The sequence below is a fragment of the Lepus europaeus genome, chromosome X (genome assembly GCF_033115175.1).
Source record: "Lepus europaeus isolate LE1 chromosome X, mLepTim1.pri, whole genome shotgun sequence".
In the NCBI taxonomy this organism is placed as follows: domain Eukaryota; kingdom Metazoa; phylum Chordata; class Mammalia; order Lagomorpha; family Leporidae; genus Lepus; species Lepus europaeus.
In genome coordinates this window covers 129,417,597-129,439,390 of record NC_084850.1, presented here as the reverse complement: position 1 = coordinate 129,439,390, position 21,794 = coordinate 129,417,597, and the positions used below count along the sequence as shown (strand labels likewise).

Genomic DNA, 21,794 nt, shown 5'->3' with positions numbered 1-21,794 from the left:
CTGTGCGGAATGGTATAATCAAAGTGCTCAAAGAAAAATCAACCAAGAATCTAATATCCACCCAAGCTATCTTACAAAAATGGTGAAATGGACATTTTCAGATAAACAAAAAATGAGGTAAAGTGGTGCTTGCAGATTCATATTAACAAAAATACTAAAGGAGATTTCTTCAGGTTGAAAGTAACACCAGACAAGAACTCTAATGTACATGATGAAAACAATAATAAAGTTGGCTATGTAGGCAATTATAAATAATCACAAATTTCTTCTCCTGACTTAAAAAAAGCAATGTAGAAAATGATGCATATAACCATATTTGGGGCTTGTAACAGAGGCGTAATATATTAGACAATTAATTATTAGACAATATATTAGACAATTAATATATCTGACAATTTAAGAACGATCGAAGTGAGTGTGGGCTTTTGGCCTAATGGTTAAGATGCCCACATATTGTATCAGAGGACCTGGGTTAGATATGCACACTTTTGTGTGCAGCTGCAATGGCTCAAGCGATTGGGACACTTGGACTCAGTTCCCAGTTGCTGGCTTTGGCCACGCTGATGTGGGCATTTGGGGAGTGAACCAGTGGATGCGGGAATGCTTGTGCTCTTGCTCATATTCATTCATTCTCATTCTCTTTCTCTCTTTCCTTCTCAAAACAATTGCTAAGACACGATACAGGGGCCAGCGCTGTGGCGCAGTGGGTTAACGCCCTGGCCTGAAGTGTTGGCATCCCATATGTGCACCAGTTCTAGTCCTGGCTGCTCCTCTTCCGATCTAGCTCTCTGCTATGGCCTGGGAAAGCAGTAGAAGATGGCCCAAGTCCTTGGGCCCCTGCACCCACATGGGAGACCCGGAAGAAGCTCCTGGCTTCAGATCAGCCAGCTCCAGCTGTTGCGGCCATCTGGGGAGCGAACCAGAGGATGGAAGACACCTCTCTCTCTACCTCTCTCTGTAAGTCTGCCTGTCAAATAAATAAATCTTTAAAAAAGACACAATACAGGAAGGAACAAAGCTGTGTTGCAATAAAGAAATGACATGGTCACTGGAATCAACAGGCACAAAAAGGTTAATATAACTTTATATATATTTATAGTTATCCACACACTAACATGCATACACTCTTCTCAATTTCTTCAAAAATCACTTCTAACAAAAATGTTTCAAACCTCACAAGTAAATAATCCTGAGGTTCTCTAAAACGTAAATCGGAAGCACACAAATGTATTTGTGCAGCATTGCTTTATGTCTGAGAATTGGTTCCCAAAAAAGGTCTGTTCAAACCTTGTTTACAAGATTTAGCAAATCTGATCTTCCCAAATAATAACAGTTCCCTAAGAGCAATCTTTGCCCCAGTCCTGCTCAAACCCTGAACAATGAAGTAAAAAATGGGGTTGTGACAAGCATATGAGACATGCTGTCACGAGCACTTGGTCAAGAAGGCAGAGCTGTAGCAGCAAAGGAGTGAAGGCTTCCCTACAGCCAGAAGAGCCGATCTTCAGAGCCAATGTTCAGCTACTGTGGGAGGGAAATGAGGAGAGAGAGAGAACACGCACAGACTCTCGTACCAGCTGAGTAAGTTTAATGAGCAGCCCTGAGCACACAGCAGGAATCAGGGGACTTGGAAAGGTAAGAATACTTTCGCTGAGCAAACCTTTCAGAAAGTGGATCAAAGTTTAAGAAATCTGACAGAAAGAAAGAGGTAGAACAGGCCCAAACATCTTCAAATGATGGAACACACTCAGAGTTTCATTGGTGGAGAGACCAGAAATTAACAACAACAACAAAACAGTGATTAGCACAACACATGTTCAATAGTGAACTAATATCAGCTATTTCTAAGTGCCACATTTATAAATGGAAACACATCAAAAATCCAGCTCATTAAAACAAACTTAACAAAAACTGCTTAGTTTCCTACATAAAGAGGCATCTGAAGCAGTATGCTGGCCACATTTATATGTAAACCCTTAAGCACTCTCCAAATATTTCCAAAAAGGTGATTCTGAGATAGTAAGCGAGGTGAAGGAGCAGGGAAAAAAGCCGTGTCTCCGACACGGTAGAGGCAGGATGTGAAGGTCACAGGTCCTCCACAGTTTCTAGTTCCTAAACTAACAATCCGAGTTTACCAGAATTACTGCCATCTACACATGGCACCACTTGCTGCATATCATCACTAGGTAAGAACAGGTGTTCTTACAAGCACTCCTTACAGAAGTTTAATCACAGAGTCTTAAATGCCATAATTTTAAATGCCTTCCTAATGTACCACTTGGTAAATATATACTACACTTAACTATTCTCTTCATGACTTTGTTTGGAAGTTCTTCCATGTGGCAAGCACTAGCGAGATGAACATCTTCGCACTGGCACCTCTGCTCTGTGGTTTTTCCCTAAGGACAGTGTCCCAGGAGTGAAATGACTAAAGCGAGCTTACGGTTCTTGTTATGTTTTTCCAAACTGCTGTTTCCTAAAAGGATAGAACAACTTTAGTCTCCCCAGCAGTCAGGGAGGGCATGCGAGTTCCATCATCCAGTCAGTGGAAATGACAGCATTTTCTTTTCCACATTTGTGAAGTTTAGGTGAAGAAGAAAATACCTTATGAGTATTGAAACACCAAGCTGGTATCACCCCAACTCAAGCGTAGCAATGTGGCAAAGAATTCAGAGGGCCGGCCAAGAACTGAATCCTAGTTCCACCCCACCCTAGATGGATGACCCTGGCAAATGTATTTATCCAAACATCAGTTTTCTCATATTGAAAATGGAGACAATTACTAGTGCCAATCTCATCAAATGACAGAGGCTTAAATATGGCCATTTTTGTAAAGTGCTTTGCACACAATGGGAATCCAATAAATACCAGCTATGTGCAATAGTTCTCAACTAGAGTAGGGACTTCTGAACCTGGAGTCCATTCATTCTTGTGGGTCTGTGAACCTGAATGAGGAAAAAATTGCATCTTTGTCATCATTTATCTTCAACTGAAACTAAACACTTCCTTCAGTTAGGAATGTAGGTAACACACCCTAGCAATACTAGCAGGATTTGAGACTCGGTCACTAGAAGTCACGGCATTTTTCATATCACAAGTCCCTGAAGATAACTCACAATAACTTTTATACCCATCACTACTCTAGAATTGTGACAGTTTTTGGACCTGCTGTTTAATCCTACTTCAGATGCTGATAAAGAAGCACCAAGGTTACTATACACAACTTACAAAAGCATTTTTGGTAACTGTATTTTAATATAATTAGCCTTCTTTGTAATCCTGTATTTCAGAATTTTAAAATGTTTGGAGCAGAGGTCCGTAGGCTCCTGCAGACTGACAAAGGGGTCCTGTGGCCTCTGTAAAAGGCTCAGGACTCTTTACAGATGTCTCACACAGACCATCTTAGCTGCAGTCCTAAAATGTCAGCATAACCTCAGTGGGCTGCACACTACAGGGTACTTCAAAAGTTTTAGAAAATGTAATTAAAAATATTTTAGTACAAAAAGATTTCAAAATCCTCAATATGTTTTTTTAAAATCATACTCACTTTCCACAAACTTTTTGAAGACTGACTTAACGTAGTTTTCCATGTGTGACACTAACAGGCGCCTGGACACTCCAGGACACCAGAGTGGACTGGGACCTCAACTCGATCACCCACCAGTTTCAATCATGGCTACTAACCAAGGACACCTAGGATTTCCTCCTTAGCTTGCTCCTCCTCCAGTGCCCCATGCAAAGTGTCCAAAAGTCCAGGGTGACCAGGACAGAAACCCAAGCCAAGGGGCCTCATGACACCAGCTCTCTTTGATTAGCAGGTGGCAAAGCTCATCAGTCGCAGCACGAGTAAATAAATTCTTTGCAGCAGGTACGGAATGTAGGAGTTCATCCCAGCTGACTTCAGAATGAGACTTTCAGCTTGACCTTCTTCCAGAGAACATTTCATTTATAATGATACAAACATTTAATCAGTCAATAAATGGCCAAGTCAGAAGGAGAAAGGCATCAAAAGCAGATGGAAGGCAGTTTAATCCCACCTAAATGGAACTGATTTCTGAGCACTCACAGAAGAATGCACATTGTGACTGCTGGCAGAGTGTGGTACTTTTGGAGCTTGTGTCTTGTAATGCCAATGGGTTACGTATTCTTAATAAAATAGAACATGAAAAAACACAAATTCTTCCCCAGCGAATTTAGTGAGCAAATAAACATGGAGCAATAATTTTTAAAAATTATTTAATTGGGCACATGCTCAATCGGACTTACCCCTAATGGGAGGGTTAGAAACGTGCCAGGGGATTCCAATTCAATCCCATCAAGGTGGCATGTACCAATGCCATCTCACTAAAATGATCAGTTTCAGTTCATAATTGATCATAATGATAGGATTAAGAGTCAAAGGGATCACATAAACAAGACTAGTGTCTGCTAATACTGATAGAATTAACAAGGAGAGAACAATCCAACATGGGAAGCAGGATACACAGCAGACTCAGAATGGCAGATGTCCTAAACAGCACTCTGGCCTCAGAATCAGCCCTTAAGGCATTTGGATCCAGCTAAAAAGCCCATGAGAGTATTTCAGGCATGGAAAGCCAAGACATAGTGGCAAAAAAAAATTGACTTTAATGAAATATCTCTGTGAGATCCCAGTGGAAAGAACAGGGCATCAAAGAAGGAGGTACCTTTCTCTGAAGGGAGGAGAGAACTTCCACTTTGATTATGGCCTTGTCTAAATATGATCGGAGTTGGCGAACTCAAGAGGCTTCCATAACCTTGGCAACTCATGACAAGAGCCTCGGGTGATTACTGACATCATAAATAAGTGTCAATTGTTAAATCAACAACAGGAGTCACTGTGCACTTACTCCCCATGTAGGATCTCTGTCCTTAATGTGTTGTACTATGTGAATTAACGGCATAACTAGTACTCAAACAGTACTTTATACTTTGTGTTTCTGTGTGGCTGCAAACTGTTGAAATCTTTACTTAGTATATACTAAATTGATCTTCTGTGTATAAAGATAATTGAAAATGAATCTTAATGGGATGGGAGAGGGAGTGGGAGATGGGATGACTGTGGGTGGGCAAGAGGTTATGGGGGTAAAAAGTCACTATAATTCAAAAGTTGTACTTTGGAAATTTATTAAATAAAAGTTAAAAGAATTATTTAATTGGCCATGACAAAGTCAATTTATTAAGGAAGAAAATCAAGTTAACTTAAGAAAAAAAATGATTGCTGGGCTGATGTTTCATCGATGTAATCTTTTTTGTAGACAGAATTTTTAAAATCAGCACACAAGTCATGTCCAGGAATACGCAGGTGGTTAGATCAATGCAAATAGCACTCTACATTGCTATGTTTCTATATTTACCTTGTCACAAGAGGAACAAATAGAAGCTGTACAATGATCTCAACAGGATAATCAAGCAAATGTGCCACTGAAAGGTAAACAAAAATACTCCTGCTGGAAACATGCCACGTAGTTAAAATAGTGGACTAAGCTATGGTGAGAGTTGATCTACTTTGTTTAAACAACTGAATGGCCATCACAAAGTCACAGAAGCATTTCAGAGCTGGCATGAGTCTCAGAAGTCACCTCATTAATCATCTCATTTTCTAGAAGAGGAAACTGAGAACCAGCAGGGCTAACCAACTGACTCACAGGTGACCAGAGAGCCCAACAAATTTCAAGCCTTTCCTAGAGTTCTTGCCGCTGACTCATTTCAGCTTAATTCTGAAATATCCTTAAATAAATAAAGGAGGGAAAAATATCCAATACAAACAAATGGCTGAATGGTGAATTTCATGGCAGGTGAATTGTGTCTGAATTTAGAGAAAATAGTAGATTGTCATAAATACAAAAAGGCGTTATCAAATGGCAGGCAGAATTCAATATGGATCGTTTGGTTCTGACACTGATCCTGAAACACAGCATCACTCCTGGGACAGTCAAGAGACACAACAAAAAGTTTAGTGCTTTACGCCTCCAGAGTACTGCAATTTATGGAGAAAATACAGGAGCAAGACCACAGGCATGTAGGGAAAAAAAGACAAGTTCAAATCTGAGGTAAAAATAATAGAAAGCCAAATACTTGAAGGGCGCAGATTTCCACAATTCATAGTTTGTGTGTAAAATCAAATTCTCCTCTCCATCTACTATAGCCTTGTCTGAAATTGAGACTTGGCTAATGAAGGTGGTGGAAATCTGGATTTTGAATTCAGAAAACCAAAAGATATGGAAAAGAGAAAGGAAACCTAATTGCCCTTTAACCCAAAGATTCCCTAAGCAGTCGACACCATGTCTGACAATTTTAGATCCTAAGCCTAGCAAACTAAAGACACGAGGAAGGCAAGAGGCAGGGAAAAATTCTGTTATCTTCAACTCAAGGCCTAAACATGCTCAGAAGCCAGGGAGAAGACTTCTAGTACTGATAACAATGCCCCCAAAATTGCCAGTGTCTGTTTCTCAAAGGATTTCCAAATTATTTGGGTTATAATCATTTTAATGGGAACAACGAGTTTCTCTTAAGTTTCACTGATCATATAGTTTAGAGGTCAAAAAGCTAAGATTAACTTTTTTTTATAAACTTCTTTTAAGGATTTATTTATTTGCAAGTCAGAGTCACACAGAGAGAGGAGAGGAAAAGAGACAGGGGGGTCTTCCATCCGATAGTTCACTCCCCAATTGACCACAATGGCCAGAGCTGCACCGATCCGAAGCCAGGAGCTTCTTCCGGTCTCCCATGAGGGTGCAGGGGCCCAAGGACTTGGGCCATCTTCCACTGCTTTCCCAGGCCATAGCAGAGAGCCAGATTGGAAGAGGAACAGCTGGGACTAGAACCAGCACCCATATGGGATGCCGGCACTTCAGCACAGGGCGTTAATCCATTGTGCCACAGCACCGGCTCCTAACTTTTTTTTTTAAACTTTTATTTAATGAATATCAATTTCCAAAGTACAGCTTATGGATTACAATGGCTTCCCCCCCCCCATAACTTCCCTCCTACCCGCAACCCTCCCCTTTCCCGTTCCCTCTCCCCTTCCATTCACATCAAGATTCATTTTCAATTCTCTTTATATACAGAAGATCAGTTTAGTATATATTAAGCAAAGATTTCAACAGTTTGCCTCCACATAGTAACACAAAGTGAAAAATACTGTTGGAGTACTAGTTGTAGCATTAAATCACAATGTACAGCACATTAAGGACAGAGATCCTACATGATATTTTTAAAAATTAATTTTCTATGCAATTTCCAATTTAAAACCAAGTTTTTTTTTTCATTTTCAATTATCTTTATATAAAGAAGATCAATGCAGTATATACTAAGTAAGGATTTCATCAGTTTGCGCCCACACAGAAACACAAAGTGTAAAAATACTGTTTCAATACTAGTTATAGCATTACTTCACATTGGACAACACATTAAGGACAGATCCCACATGAGACGAAAGTATATAGTGACTCCTGTTGTTGATTTAACAATTTGACACTCTTGTTTATGGCGTCAGTAATCTCCCTAGGCTCTCGTCATGAGTTGCCAAGGCTATGGAAGCCTTTTGAGTTCGCTGGCTTCGATCTTATTCTGACAGGGTCATAGTCAAAGTGGAAGTTCTCTCCTCCCTTCAGAGAAAGGTACCTCCTTCTTGGATGGCCCCATTCTTTCCACTGGGATCTCACTCCTCACTCACAGAGATCTTTCATTTAGGTTGGTTTTTTTTTTTTTTTTTTTTGCCAGAGTGTCTTGGCTTTCCATGCCTGAAATACTCTCATGGGCTCTTGAGCCAGATCCGAAATGGCTTAAGGGCTGATTCTGAGGCCAGAGTGCTATTTAGGACATCTGCTATTCTACGGGTCTGCTGTGTCTCCCGCTTCCCATGTTGGATCATTCTCTCCCTTTTAGATTCCATCAGTTAGTATTAGACACTAGCTTTGTTTGTGTGATCCCTTCGACTCTTAGACCTAAGATTAACTTTTTATTAACATTTTTGGTAAGCTTTTTTTTTTTAAAGTGCCCCTAGCTTAGAACTTTTTTTTTGACAGGGAGAGCGAGAGAGCGAGAGAGCGAGGTCTTCCTTTTTCCGTTGGTTCACCCCCCAAGTGGCCACTAATGGCCAGCACGCTGCGCCGATCCGAAGCCAGGAGCCAGGTGCTTCCTCCTGGTCTCCCATGTGGGTGCAGGGCCCAAGGACCTGGGCCATCCTCCACTGCCTTCCCGGGCCACAGCAGAGAGCTGGACTGGAAGAGGAGCAACCGGGACAGAATCCAGCACCCCAACCGGGACTAGAACCCCAGGTGCTGGCGCCGCAGGTGGAGGATTAGCCTAGTGAGCCGCAGCGCTGGCCAACTCTTTCTTTTATTGTAAGGAGTGAAATCTGATTTCAGGGCCCAACTAATGAAAATAAGGACTGGTATACATGTAACGATTCCCTCTGCAGGTTCTGCATGGAACACCTCATTTCCTTCCAGTAATTCTCCTGGGTGACGGAGAACGTACTTATCTCCATGTGTCCTCTCTGGCAAGCCTATACACAGCTTCCAAGTGATCAGCCACAAATTCAACAGGAAAAGGTTATTTTTGTGCTTATCAGCCTTGCAGATAGACTTTTCAGTTTGGGGATATATATATATATATATATGTATTTCTGAAATCAAACTGTCATAATGTTGAAGACACTCAGGTATGCTACCCAGATGCCCCCTTCAAGGAAGGATGTGCTTGCTGCCTTGCTGGGCCCTCTCTAGCCAGCAGTTGTGGACAGCACCACATCCAAGGTTATACCCCTTCCAACGATCTGTGGATACAGGAGTACCCAATTTAAAATGGGCAAAACATTTATACTGACATTTCAGCAAAGAAGATTACACATGGTTAAGAACATGAAAAGACATTCAAAATCCTGAGCCACTAGCAAAGTACAAATTAAGGGGCTGGCACTGTGGCGTAGTGGGTAAAGCCGCCGCCTGCAGCGCTGGCATTCCATACGGGCACCAGTTTGAATCCTGGCTGCTCCTCTTCTGATCCACCTCTCTGCTATGGCCTGGGAAAGCAGTAGAAGATGGCCCAAGTCTTTGGGTCCCTGCACCTGTATGGGAGACCCGGGAGAAGCTCCTGGCTCCTGGCTTCAGATTGGCACGGCTCTGGTCGTTGCGGCCATTTGAGGCATGAAACAGCAGATGGAAACTCTGTCTCTCCCCATCTCTCTCTTTGTAACTCTTTCAAATAAATAAATAAATCTTTTTTAAAAAAAATCTAAAGGCATCTTGGTATTCACTAATTAATTCAAATAATCTGGTTCTATGTTCCGTGTGCGCGATGTAATGTGTACCTCTGACTCACAGGACCTCAGGATTTATTGACTGGAGACTGCATTTTGTGTGTTTTTGAAATATCTTTCTAAAACGATCATAAACCCACAGTTCCATCAGGTTCGCTCTCAGAACTCTGGGGGTCATACAGTGCAGGCCTCATTCCAGTATTACCCCATCCACTAGAGGAGACAACTGAGCACATTCTCCTGAAAAGTCACCCAATGTACTCTGACATTCCATTTTAATGTTTAATCACCATTAGTTCCAATATGTCCATTCTGCTGATCCAAACCATTTTTCTATTTGCCCTACTTCCGTCCCATCTGGAGCGGAAAATCTAACTGTCTCCTTACTTTCAGAAAGAGGGCAACATTTGAAGATGACCACTAACAATCAAAGCTTAGTTTGCTCCAATCTTTCCTCTTAGGTGTTATTTTCTACTGTTCAAGTTGCTCTGGGTCCTTTTATTCTTCTGAATGCTCTCGATTTTCACATCTTGCTAGGCATGACACCAATACTGGGCATAAAATTCCAACATAATGTCAAAAACAGCAGAGACACTAACCCTTGAGAATAAATGTATTCCTTAGGAAAAATAAACAACAAAGAAACAAAGCTCCAAGGTATGCCTAGAATTGCTAAGAATGTTAAGGAATTGTAGGATGCTTAGGAGGAGGAAGAATGTACCAGAAGGGAGCACCTACAGAATTGCAACAGAATGACACTGAGTCTCCTGGAAGATAAGAACATTTCCAAATGCCAATCCACCCACCAAACAGCAAACAAAATGAGTTGTCTCCCTGTTCCTTGCCTTAATGTAACTCCTATTACTGTAAAGAATAGCATATGCTGCATTCAATCCAAGTTACATCTTTTTGCTTACACAACAAATATGGAATCACAGATGCTGAGTGCTAAAGGTATAGAAACCTAACAACGGAGGGCAACGTTTCCCATTTTGCTGACGCGACCAGAATGCTGTGGCCTGTACAGGCAACAACTGCGTGGCGTTACTCGGAGACGGAGCTGCACCCACGACCTGTGCTTGCTGGGCCTCAGGCCCAGTCTTCTTCCATCGCTACCTCGTTTCTCCATGAGAGAGGGCATCAAAAAACACTTAGAAACCACAGCGAAGACTTCCGTGGTGGACAGCATCAGCGCATAAGTGGGAAGAAATACAGTCATGTTGTCCCATTTCTTTCCCGAGAGGAACCCCAAATGACCCGCATGCCTTATTTTGCAGATGAGCTGGTAAAACCCATACCCTAAAGATAATCACATAAACCACATCCCTTGCTTTGTTTCCAGGACTGTATCTGCTGGCTGAGGGAAGAGGGTAAGCCTTCTGCCTCCACTGGGAAGGGAGCTCTGTGGGGATCCCAGGAAGGCCTGGGCTGGCAGCTCTGGGGTGGGGCTTTCTTGTAAAGGGGTAAAATCATGCAAAACTCCTGCACCCCTACAAAGAGTGCCCTGAGGTGAGCATCCCTTTTAGGTCCCTTCCTCCCTCTCCCACTACAAACTCCAGCTGGAATAGGAAAAGAGGCAGGAGGCCCTTTCTAGAAGAGTCAGCAGGAAGGGGATTGAGGTCCAAAGAAAGGGCCTGACCGGAGTTTAGGTCCTAGTTTATTTTTTTCCTTTCTTTCTGCGTTAGGTCATGGTTTCTCAAACCAGAATGCCACAGATCTAGGATGATGGGCAGCTTGGGGTGCATTCAATGGTACAGGTGAACCTCAGCACAATTTCGGAGGACATGATCTTATCTGAAAGTTTTTAAGGTGGTAATTTTATTATACCATTCAAAGCAACATGGCGATAAAACTTTGTAACCACAGGAACTTTCAGGCCAAATCAAGAGACTTCGGTACATAAACCTGACAGAAGGAAGTGGAATTCTGTCTCATGTCCTTGCGGCTTGTAGCAGGAACTTCAGATTAGACACCTCTATTATTTGGAGTGCAAGTTCCTATGTCTGCATTGCTGGGGAAACTGGAGGGGAAGTACGGGAGATATTGGCTCCAGCAAAATGACAGATCCAAACTCAAGGACACCCAGATGGCTCTGGATTCAGTGGCCTCGTGAATCCTGAAGAACATCCATTTGCCAGACCTGGCTTTCTGTCCCACACATCCTGCCTGGCTGAGAAGGGCCTGTGCTAGCTGGCAAGGTGAGGCAGGGGGGCTTCCAGCTCCTCCTCCTTTGGAACACAAAATCACCCTGCCACCTGTGTGACTGTCAGGCAAGCATCTTACAAATTTACATTGACAAGGCTAAAAGTTTGAAAATGTAATACTTACTGTGTTTTTTTGAGCTACCATGTCCTGAAAAAAAAAAAAAAAGAGAGGAATATAGCCTTTTTCCAAACAGTCAATTTCCATAAACATTAGCCAGAATTCTCCTGTGCCACCCAGTACTCACCTTAGATCAAGAATTGATCCTGTGAAGCCTCCCCCCCCACCAAAAAAAAGTTTCCAATAGAATGAACCTGAGAATTGTCAAATTCATATTTCAAGGAAAATTTCTTATCGTTTAATAGCTTTGGAACTATTGGGGACATTTCTGCTTATAAGGATTTTCCCATAGCTATGACAATGCTTTTTGCAGAAAGATATTCTGAGCTTCAAGTGTGTGTGTGTGGGGTGTCGAATGCCCCGTTTTTCACCTTCACAGAGAAGAACGTCAGACAGCAAGCAAGTGCCTGGGAATAACTGTGCTATCCTTATCTAAAATTCATCGACGCGAAGGCTGAGGGCCACACCGCTGTCAGCCTTCCTATAGAAAGCGTGTTGCTGGCAGGTTTCCTGAAACCCCGTTACAACTATCTAGGAAAGTTCAAGTTCCAAGACAATTTTTAGGAGGCTGTCATTTATTGTTAAAGTCAGAGTCCACGACAATTGTAACCAGCTAACTTAGCATGATGGTTTTGCTGCCCTTGACTGTATCATTTCTGCATGGAAAACCAACATCTCTGGAGAAAACAGTCAAACACGTTTTATACAGAGAAGCTTCAAAAAGTTTGTGGAAAACAGGATTAAAAGATAATCTGGTACAAAAAAGCCTGAAATTCATACATAGTTTTTTCATAATACACATTTTGCACAAACTGTATGAAGAGCCCTCATACATTCTGAGATTTCCACTTTCTGATAACAGGGGCAGACTGCTGCTTCTGGTGCTAGATATAATTATCTATTTCCATTCTAGGAAATATTTTCCCATATTATTAGAAATTCAAACTTATCTAGGTTGGTAGGCCTTTCCAGAGGACTTCTCCAAGGCAGAGTTGGGGGATGGGAGGAAAGATACTGGACTGGAAAATCCATTCATTGGAGAAAAAAGTACTGAATTAGGAAAAATACATTCAATTGGAAAAACACTGGGAAATTTTCATATTCTCATCAAAATACAGGCTAAAAATCTATAATTTCATGTTTTCTAAATTCTAAATCTATCTAAACATAACTATCAGGCAAAAATCTGTCAGAGAAAAAAACTGATATAAAATATCTGAAGCAATTTATAGTGGCTTAAAACCTTTAATTATATATATAATAGAAATTATTCTAGCAAGTACACAAAACAGTTCCTTCTCTCATTGCTGTATGAATGACTTCTTAAAATGCAGTTTTTACTATAATCACAGGGTACACATTTATGGAAAGTGCATGTGATGTTCAGGCTACACATCTGAGGCAGGTATTATTTCTATCAGGAAATAATCTCAAATCATTACACAACTCAGAAAAATCTGATTAATATTAAACTTGAAAAGCAAGCAAAAAGTCCAGCTTTGGCATAAAATTGTCCCATTATATACTAGTGGTTCTTAAAACTGAGGATATTGGACATTTACATGTGATGTCTGTGAAGGCCAACTCTCCCAGTCACTGCCTCTTACCCCTTGTTGCACATTTGGGAGATTAATAAAATTCCATGTCCAGGCCTTAACCCTAGAGATTGTGACCTGCTTGGCCTAGTACTGAGAGATGCACAGTCAAGTTTGAGAAGCACAGTTGTAAACTAATCTCTTATTCCTAAAATCATCTAACATAGGCTAGGATCTTCTGAGCAACACTAAGATCTCCAACAATATTAAGAAAGCTGAGCTGAGGTGCCCGCGTGGTGGCCTGGTGGGTAAAGCTGCCACCTGCAGCGCTGGCATCCCACATGGGGATTGGTTCATGTCCGGGCTGTTCTACTTCCAAACCAGCTCCCGGCTATTGGCCCGGAGAAAGTAGCGGAGGATGGCCCGAGTGTTGCGGCCTCTGCCACCCATGTTGGAGACCCCGATGAAGCTCCTGGCTTGGGCCTGGCCCAGACCTGGCAGGTATCTGGGGAGCAAAACAGCGGACCAAACATTTCTCTTCCTGTAACTCTTTGAAAGTAAATAAATATTTTTTAAAAAAATTAGTTGAATTTTACATTAACTCACATTGGACATTAACACTTCACAAATAAAAGCATTTTAAAGTAGTATGGTAGGAAGACCTTTCTCTCTCTCTCACTGTAACTCTCTCTCTCTCTCTCTCTCTCTCACTGTCTAACTCTTCTTGGCAAAAAAAAAATTTAAAAAAAAAGTAGTATGGTATCCAAAATTGCTTATACCAACTGTCAAGAATACATTTCAGAAATTCTCAGTAATTACTGAGTTACATAGGAAATACAAGCTTTCGGTTTTGCTTTGCCTTCAGACTGAGGGAAAGCAACACATTAAAAGCTGATTTTGTCGATGCTAAAGTTTCCTGCCCATTTTGGTAACTGTTACTCAGGACACTGTTTACTGTAAACTGATCAACAGTCTTCCTCCTATCGAGTCCACGTTGAAAACTGATCTTTCTAATGTGTGGGTTTGATTCAACTGTCCACAAAGGGACTCAGAGTGGCAGGTCTGCCTCTCCAACTTCCCATGATAGTCACACTCAGCTCCTCCTAGAACCGTGCTTTCCCCAAGTGAAGCACTCAGGAGAAGGTGAACAGTCCTCTTTACCTTCAACGACAGAGCAGTATCGGCGTCAGTGTCATGGTACAGGATCACGTTATTGGCCATGTCAAAGCTTTCGCGGACTCCAAGGTGATAGAAGAGGGAAGGCTGTCTGGTGACATCACTCATGTCCACGAAGGCTACATCTGCAATGAACAAGGAGAGGAGTGGGTGCTGGAGATTATCTGTCTACTTAATCGACTTGCTCACAAATCAGCGGGGAGCCACAGCAATTTCTATCTCTACCACAGGCCTTTTACGTTGACTAGGAAAGAGAAATGATTTGATTAAAATTAGCCCATGAACTGTAGAAGAAAAGCAGTTAGAATTTAAAAAACAATTTAGGCCGGTGCCACGGCTCAATAGGCTAATCCTCTGCCTGCAGTGCCAGCACACCAGGTTCTAGTCCCAGTCGGAGTGCCGGATTCTGTCCTGGTTGCCCCTCTTCCAGTCCAGCTCTCTGCTGTGGCCCGGGAGTGCAGTGGAGGATGGCCCAGGTCCTTGGGCCCTGCACCTGCATGGGAGACCAGGAGAAGCACCTGGCTCCTGGCTTCGGATCAGCACTATGTGCCAGCTGCAGCGCACCTGCCGCGGCAGCCATTGGAGGGTCAATCAACGACAAAAGGAAGACCTTTCTCCCTGTCTCTCTCTGTCCATTCTGCTTGTCAAAAAATAAATTTTAAAAATCCCTATTCTTTCTTTAAAGTGGTAGGAATATAACCTCACTTAGAACTTGCTGATGGGATGGGGCCAGCCTGAAGCGCCGGCATCCCATATGGGCACCAGTTTAAGACCCAGCTGCTCCACTTTCAATCTAGCTCTCTGCTACAGTAGAAGATGGCTCAAGTCCTTGGGCCCCTGCACCCATGTGGGAGACCCACAAGAAGTTCCTGGCTTCTGGCTCCTGGCTTTGGATCAGCACAGCTCTGGCTGTTGCGGTCAACTGGGGAGTGAACCAGCAGATCGAAGACCTCTCTTCTCTCCGTGTAACTCTGATTTTCAAATAAATAAATAAATCTTAAAAAAAAAAGAACTTGCTGATGGGTTTATTATTCATGCTATTTTCTTTTCTTTTTTTTTTTTTTTTGACAGGCAGAGTGGACAGTGAGAGAGAGACAGACAGAGAGAAAGGTCTTCCTTTACTGTTGGGTCACCCTCCAATGGCTGCCACGACCGGCGCGCTGCGGCTGGCACACTGCACTGATCCGATGGCAGGAGCCAGGTGCTTCTCCTGGTCTCCCATGGCGTGCAGGGCCCAAGCACTTGGGCCATCTTCCACTGCCTTCCCGGGCCACAGCAGAGAGCTGGCCTGGAAGAGGGGCAACCGGGACAGAATCCAGCACCCTGACTGGGACTAGAACCTGGTGTGCCGGCGCCGCAAGGCAGAGGATTAGCCTATTGAGCCACGGTGCCGGCCCTCATGCTATTTTCATTATGAAATCTATCATAAAGAATTTGTTTAGCTCATACATGAAGTACAAAATGTAATCAAGCAACAATCCGTGCACCCATCAGGCAGGCCAAGTCACAGTGGTACCTGCACGGTTGGAGCTCCACATGTCCCTCCCTCATCGCATCTCCTTCTCCCTGCCCAGAGAAAACCCCTACTCCGTGTTTACCACTTTCACTCCCCGGCATGCATGCTAAGGACTGAACGTGTGCCCCTAAAAACCTGTATGTTGAAGCCTCACACCTGATGTGATGGTATTAGGAGGTGTGGCCTTTGGGTGGTGATGAGGTCACGAGAACGCAGCCCTCTTGAATGGGATGAGCATTCTTATACAAGAGACCCTGGAGAGCTAGCTCACTCCTTCCACCATGGGAGCACACAGGGAGAAGGCCCCCGTGCACGACCTAGAAAGCAGGGCCTCCCCAGACACTCAACCTGCTGGCACTTTGATCTTGGACTTGCATCTCTGACCACTCTGAGGAACAAGTTTCCGTTGTTCAAAAGCTTCCTTAGCTCTGGTATTGTTCTAACAGCCTGAGCAGGCTAAGACAACATGTATACACACCTATAGACTTGCTCAAGGGGGTTTCAAAGGTTCATGGAAAATGCATATTATCTTTTCATTCCATTGCCATAGATTTTGTGAAGTACCCTTGTATAGGCATATTGTTTGCTATATGCCTATGTAAATATTGTATGTATAAATTCCTAAACAGTATGTTGTTCAGTTTTTATATGTCTTTCAACTTTTATATAAATAGTGTCACACTATTTAAATATCCTTTGACTTGTTTTTTGATTTCACCAATTTGTACATTTAGCTCTGATTCCTATATTTTCACTTATATATTCCATTATATGATGACTAGACAATTTCTTTATCCATCCCACCTATGAAGACTTGATTCATTTTTTTTTTACTTTTTCCTATTTCAAACTTCTACAATAAACATCCTTATGTCACAGCTCCCAGTTCACAAGTCCACCATCAACTCGATATAAAGTGTTCCTAGACTGGTGCCTTATAGTATAGACCTGTTCAAAACAGAGGAGCAACGCACTGCTTCAAAAACAAGCATGCTGGCCGGCGCCACGGCTCACTAGGCTAATCCTCCGCCTTGCGGCGCCAGCACACCAGGTTCTAGTCCCAGTCGGAGTGTCGGATTCTGTCCCGGTTGCCCCTCTTCCAGGCCAGCTCTCTGCTGTGGCCCGGGAGTGCAGTGGAGGATGGCCCAAGTGCTTGGGCCCTGCACTCCATGGGAGACCAGGAGAAGCACCTGGCTCCTGCCATCGGATCAGCGCGGTGCGCCGGCTGCAGCGCGCCAGCTGCAGCGGCCTTTGGAGGGTGAACCAACGGCAAAGGAAGACCTTTCTCTCTGTCTCTCTTTCTCACTGTCCACTCTGCCTGTCAAAAAATAAAAAAAAAGTAAAAGAAAAAAAAAAAAAAGAAGCATGCTGAAATTTGCCTAGTAGAATCAGACAACATTTGAAAACTTGTACATTTGAAAAAGGAAGTACAGGCTCCAGGGTGATGGCAGCTCCCCTACCACAGGCAATAGCGATATAGGAAAGTAGTGGCCAAACCCATGCTTGCACTATCAACTCACAGGAAGCCACTGCTGCAAAGCCCAATACACCAGAAGAGACACAGGCCAAACAGGGGCATGAACAAGAGGGCAGCAGGAGCCAAAGCAGCCCCAAGTCCCGCTGGCTCCGTGAGACCTGAGGCCAAGCGTTTCTAAGCCCTGGGGTGGGTCTTTTACCCTTTTATGAATGGATTGCCTGTTACATCTGGGTACCAGGAAAGAAGTATCAGGGGTTTAAACCTCGCTTTCCTCAAAAAAAAAAAAAAATACACACAAACACACAACACACAACACACTGCAGATAACTGGAAATTTTAAAGTGTTAGAATTACTGTGAGGAGGGCTCAGGTGAAGGAGACACAGCAGCTGGGGCATGCTTCTAGAGGGGACCTAACCATACTCAGGCAAAGGCCTGGGGGAATGTTTGCTGTGACCAGAGGATCTTTAAAAATTAGGCAGGCACATCAAGGGCAAAGTAGTGAGCCAGAAGGAGAGGAAAGAGTGCCCTATGATGGCAGCAAGTGCAAAGGGCCAGAGGCAAGCAAGGGATGTTAGGCCACTGTGAATCATTTCAGGGGGCCAGAAAGTTCCAGGAGATGAATCTAGAGGGTTAGTAGGTATAGATGGTAAAGGTGTTTCAAGGCCAATGGGAAATCTATGGTAGATTTTCTTAAACTTTTTATTATAATGTACATAAAAGCAGACAGAATAGTCTAACAAAACTTTCCTCCTCCCTCAACTCAATCAGCAACTCATGGCTTGCCTTGTCTCATCGTTACTGCCACCTACTCTACCTGTTCCAGATTACTTTGAAGTAAATCCCAGATACCATATCATTTTATCCCAAATAGTCCAGGATGTCTCTCTCCAAAGTAAAAACTCCAAGGGAAAAATAACCATATTATCAAGGTCTTATCTAACAGTATTCTTAAAGAATCTGGAGAGGTTTACACAGAAGACTATCATATTCAAATTCACCCTGGAGAACTGCTGCTAATGAGAGGACAAATACATATGCCCAAGACACCCTTCACAGCACAGCCTGGTCACCTGATCTCGCATGGACAAGTACTGATGAGGAGATTGGGCACTGCCGACATGGTTGTTCCCTGGACTCTGACTTACTCAAAGATTATGATCTCAAAAAATAATATTGTTGAAAAAAAAAACCACTTTCAAAAATTAAATGCTTTGGGAGCAGCACTGTGGCACAGCAGGTGAAGCCATGGCCTGCAGTGCTGGCATCCCATATGGGCGCCAGTTTGAGTCCTAGGTACTCCACTTCCAATCCAGCTCTCTGCTAATGCGCCTGGGAAAGCAGAGGATGACCCAAGTACTTGGGCCCCTGCACCCACAAAGGAGACCCAGAAAAAGCTCCTGGCTTCAGACTGACCCAGCTCTAGCCATTACAGACACTGATGGAAGTTCTCTCTGTTTCTCACTCTCTCTATAACTCTGCCTTTCAAACAAATAAATAAATCTTTTATTTAAAAAAAGTAAATGCTTCATAAGGACACTACTGGAAAGTGACAACAGAAATACTAACTCCAAGGCAATGGTGACTATGATTAGTTAATAAAAGAAGTAAAATGAAGAGGAAAGAGTATCATGAAAGGGCAAAGGGCAAGGATGACAGACAACAGCCCCCCATCAGTCAGACCCTTTTTTTTTTTAAGGATTTATTGATCTGAAAGTCAGCGACACAGAGAGAGGGGGAAGAAACAGAGACAGAGAGAGCAAGCTATCTTCCATCTGCTGGTTCACTCCCCAGATGACAACAGCCAGGGCTATGCCAGGCCAAAGCCAAGGAGCCAGAAGCTTCTTCCAGGTCTCCCACATGGGTGCAGTGACTCAAGCACTCGGGCCATTTTCATTGTTTTCCCAGGTGCATTAGTAGGAAACTGGATTGGAAGTGGAGCAGCCGGGACAGGAAGCAGTGCCTGTATGGGATGTCAGCATTGCAGGGAGCAGCTTTACCTGCAATGGTAAAGCTGAAAATGGTCAAACCATTTTCATCGGCAGCCTGGGATCTGGTCAAGCAGTTTGTTACCAAGTAGATTAACTTTCAACCTGGAGACATGAGTGCCTTCCTTCCTAGGCCTCCTCTACATTGTGCGCTGGGTTCTGCACAGTGGCCTCACTATCTCTGCAACACAGCCAATTACAACAGGACAGATTAAAACTGCTACTCAAAAAAAAAAAAAAATATTCTGGGGGCCAGCGCTGTAGTGCAGCGGGTTAAAGCCCTGACCTGAAGCACCGGCACCCCATAAGGGCGCCGGTTCTAGTCCTGGCTGCTCCTCTTCTGATCCAGCTCTCTGCTCTAGCCTGGGAAAGTAGCAGAGGATGGACCAAGTCCTTGGGCCCCTGCATCCATGTGGGGGACCCGGGAGAAGCTCCTGGCTCCTGGCTTTGGATTGGCACAACTCCGGCTATTGCGGCTATCTGGGGAGTGAACCAGTGGATGGAAGACCTCTTTCTTTGTCTCTACCTCTCTCTGTAACTCTGTCTTTCAAATAAAAAATAAATCTTAAAAAAATTTGAGTAAGCCATGTTCAATGGTTCAACAGTTGAAATTTTTGCCCAACATTCGTCACTCAGGCCAGTGGATTAGGTTCACCTTGTGAATTTATACCAAACAATATTCAACTGGTTCACTTTTTTTAGAACTTCTAAGACACTTAGTATCAGATTTATAGATAAATATTGTGATAGAACCTCAGACTAGCATTTTTATTCTATATGAAGATCAAGTCTTTCTCTCTCCTGAAGGGACCACCAAGTCCCTACAGCTGTGATCATCCCCGGAGTCACACGCTCTGCCATGTACACCTTCCACCTCCCCAGACCTCTCAGTTGAATTTCAGACCCATCCAGGGAGGCAGGCAGGACGAGTACTGGCTTCCCCCGGCGGGTGAGGACATGAAGACCCAAGATGGTAACAGAGTCATCCAAGGTCACGGTTTGAACTCAGCTTTGGTGACCCCCAAGGCCTGCATTCTCCAATGCCCAGATGAGGATTGCTGCGTTCATAACTCACTTTCTGAAACTCAGCCCTTTGGGAGCAAAACAATTTATGTATCAGCCTGCATCTCAGATACCAAGAGATAAAATTCAGATTCACTCCCAATTGCACCCTGTGCTCCTAACAACCATGACCTTCTCGTTCCTTCTGATGCAAAGCAGCCTCAGGGGAAAAGCCTCTGTACAGTGTCAATCGTCTTGCTTGATCACGAGGCAAGCACACCTCCGCACCACCCATCTCATTTTAACAAGCCACTGCTCCAGTTAAAATCGACACTTGGCAACAAAATGTCCCAACACCCCTCAAACAAAAATCAGCCGCAGGGACCTCAAACCATGCTAAGATGAAATAAAGCAGATGAATAATATACAGCAGTTCAAAACATTAAAAACTTTGGAGGGGCAGGCACTTGGCCTAGTGGACAACCGGCTACTTGGGATGCCTGCATCCCATATTAGAGTGCCTGGGGTCAAGGCCCAGCTCTGAACAAAAAAATCAGAAATAAACAAAAGAGCACACACACAAAATAAAATAAGTAAGATCCGGCTCCACTCCCAATTCCAGCTTCCTGCCAATGCAGACCCCAGGAGGCAGCAGGTACTGGCTCAAGTACTTGGGTCCCTGCTACCCACGTGGAAGACCCCAATTAACTTGAATCTAGCCCAGTCTGGGATGTTGCGGGCATTTAAGGAGTGAACTAGCAGATGAGAGATATCTGTCTCGCCTTTGCCGTCTCTGAATCTCCACCTTCCAAGTAAATAAAATAAATGAAAATTAAATCTTTTGAACACTATCTTAAACATTATTTTTGTTAAATACTTTATAGGTAATAAGTAAAACTGTGGTTTAAAATAAGCATCTGATTTTTTAAGCAAAGCATTAGTCAATGAAATTATTTGATGGTGACTGATTTATCATACAGTAATTCTGTGATCATAGCAGCTCATGCCAGTCTTTCAATATATTAAAGGTTATTTGTAAGCCCACCTTCTTTGCAGCATAAAAAATAAGGTTGTTTTTGGATTAGGAGTTTGGCACAGAAGAACTGTCATTGCTTGGGATGTCCACATCCCATATCGCAGTGCGTGGTTCAAGTCCCAGTTCCTCCACTTCCAATCCAGCTTCCTCTAATGGGCATCCTGAGACAGTAAATGACAGCTCCACTACCTGGGTTCCTGCCACCATATGAGGGACCTGGATGGGCGTGGCCCAATCCTGGCTGTGGCTGGAGAATGAACCAGTAGATGGAACATCTCTTTATCTGACTTTCAAATAAAAAAGTAAAAATTTTTAAAATTTTAAAAGGAATGAACAAGACTGGTTTTGTCTAAATGAATAACTGGATTTTAGAACACATTTCCTGCCAATGACAGTTCTTAAAAACTCAGTTGGATTTACAACATTGGCCATCAGAAAGCTACCAGGAAAAAGCCAACAACCC

The 21,794-nt window shown here is 43.2% G+C and overlaps 1 protein-coding gene across 1 annotated transcript in view; it reads right to left on the bottom strand.

Annotated features, from left to right (window-relative positions):
• Positions 1-21,794, bottom strand: part of MAP3K15 (mitogen-activated protein kinase kinase kinase 15) — a 119,284-nt gene that overhangs the window by 79,079 nt on the left and 18,411 nt on the right. The window contains exons 2-3 of the mRNA XM_062183153.1: positions 14,299-14,438; positions 11,609-11,632 (exon numbers count right to left, since the gene is read on the bottom strand). Of these exons, the coding sequence (XP_062039137.1) occupies positions 11,609-11,632; positions 14,299-14,438 (164 nt within the window). The remainder of the gene's footprint in view (positions 1-11,608; positions 11,633-14,298; positions 14,439-21,794) is intronic.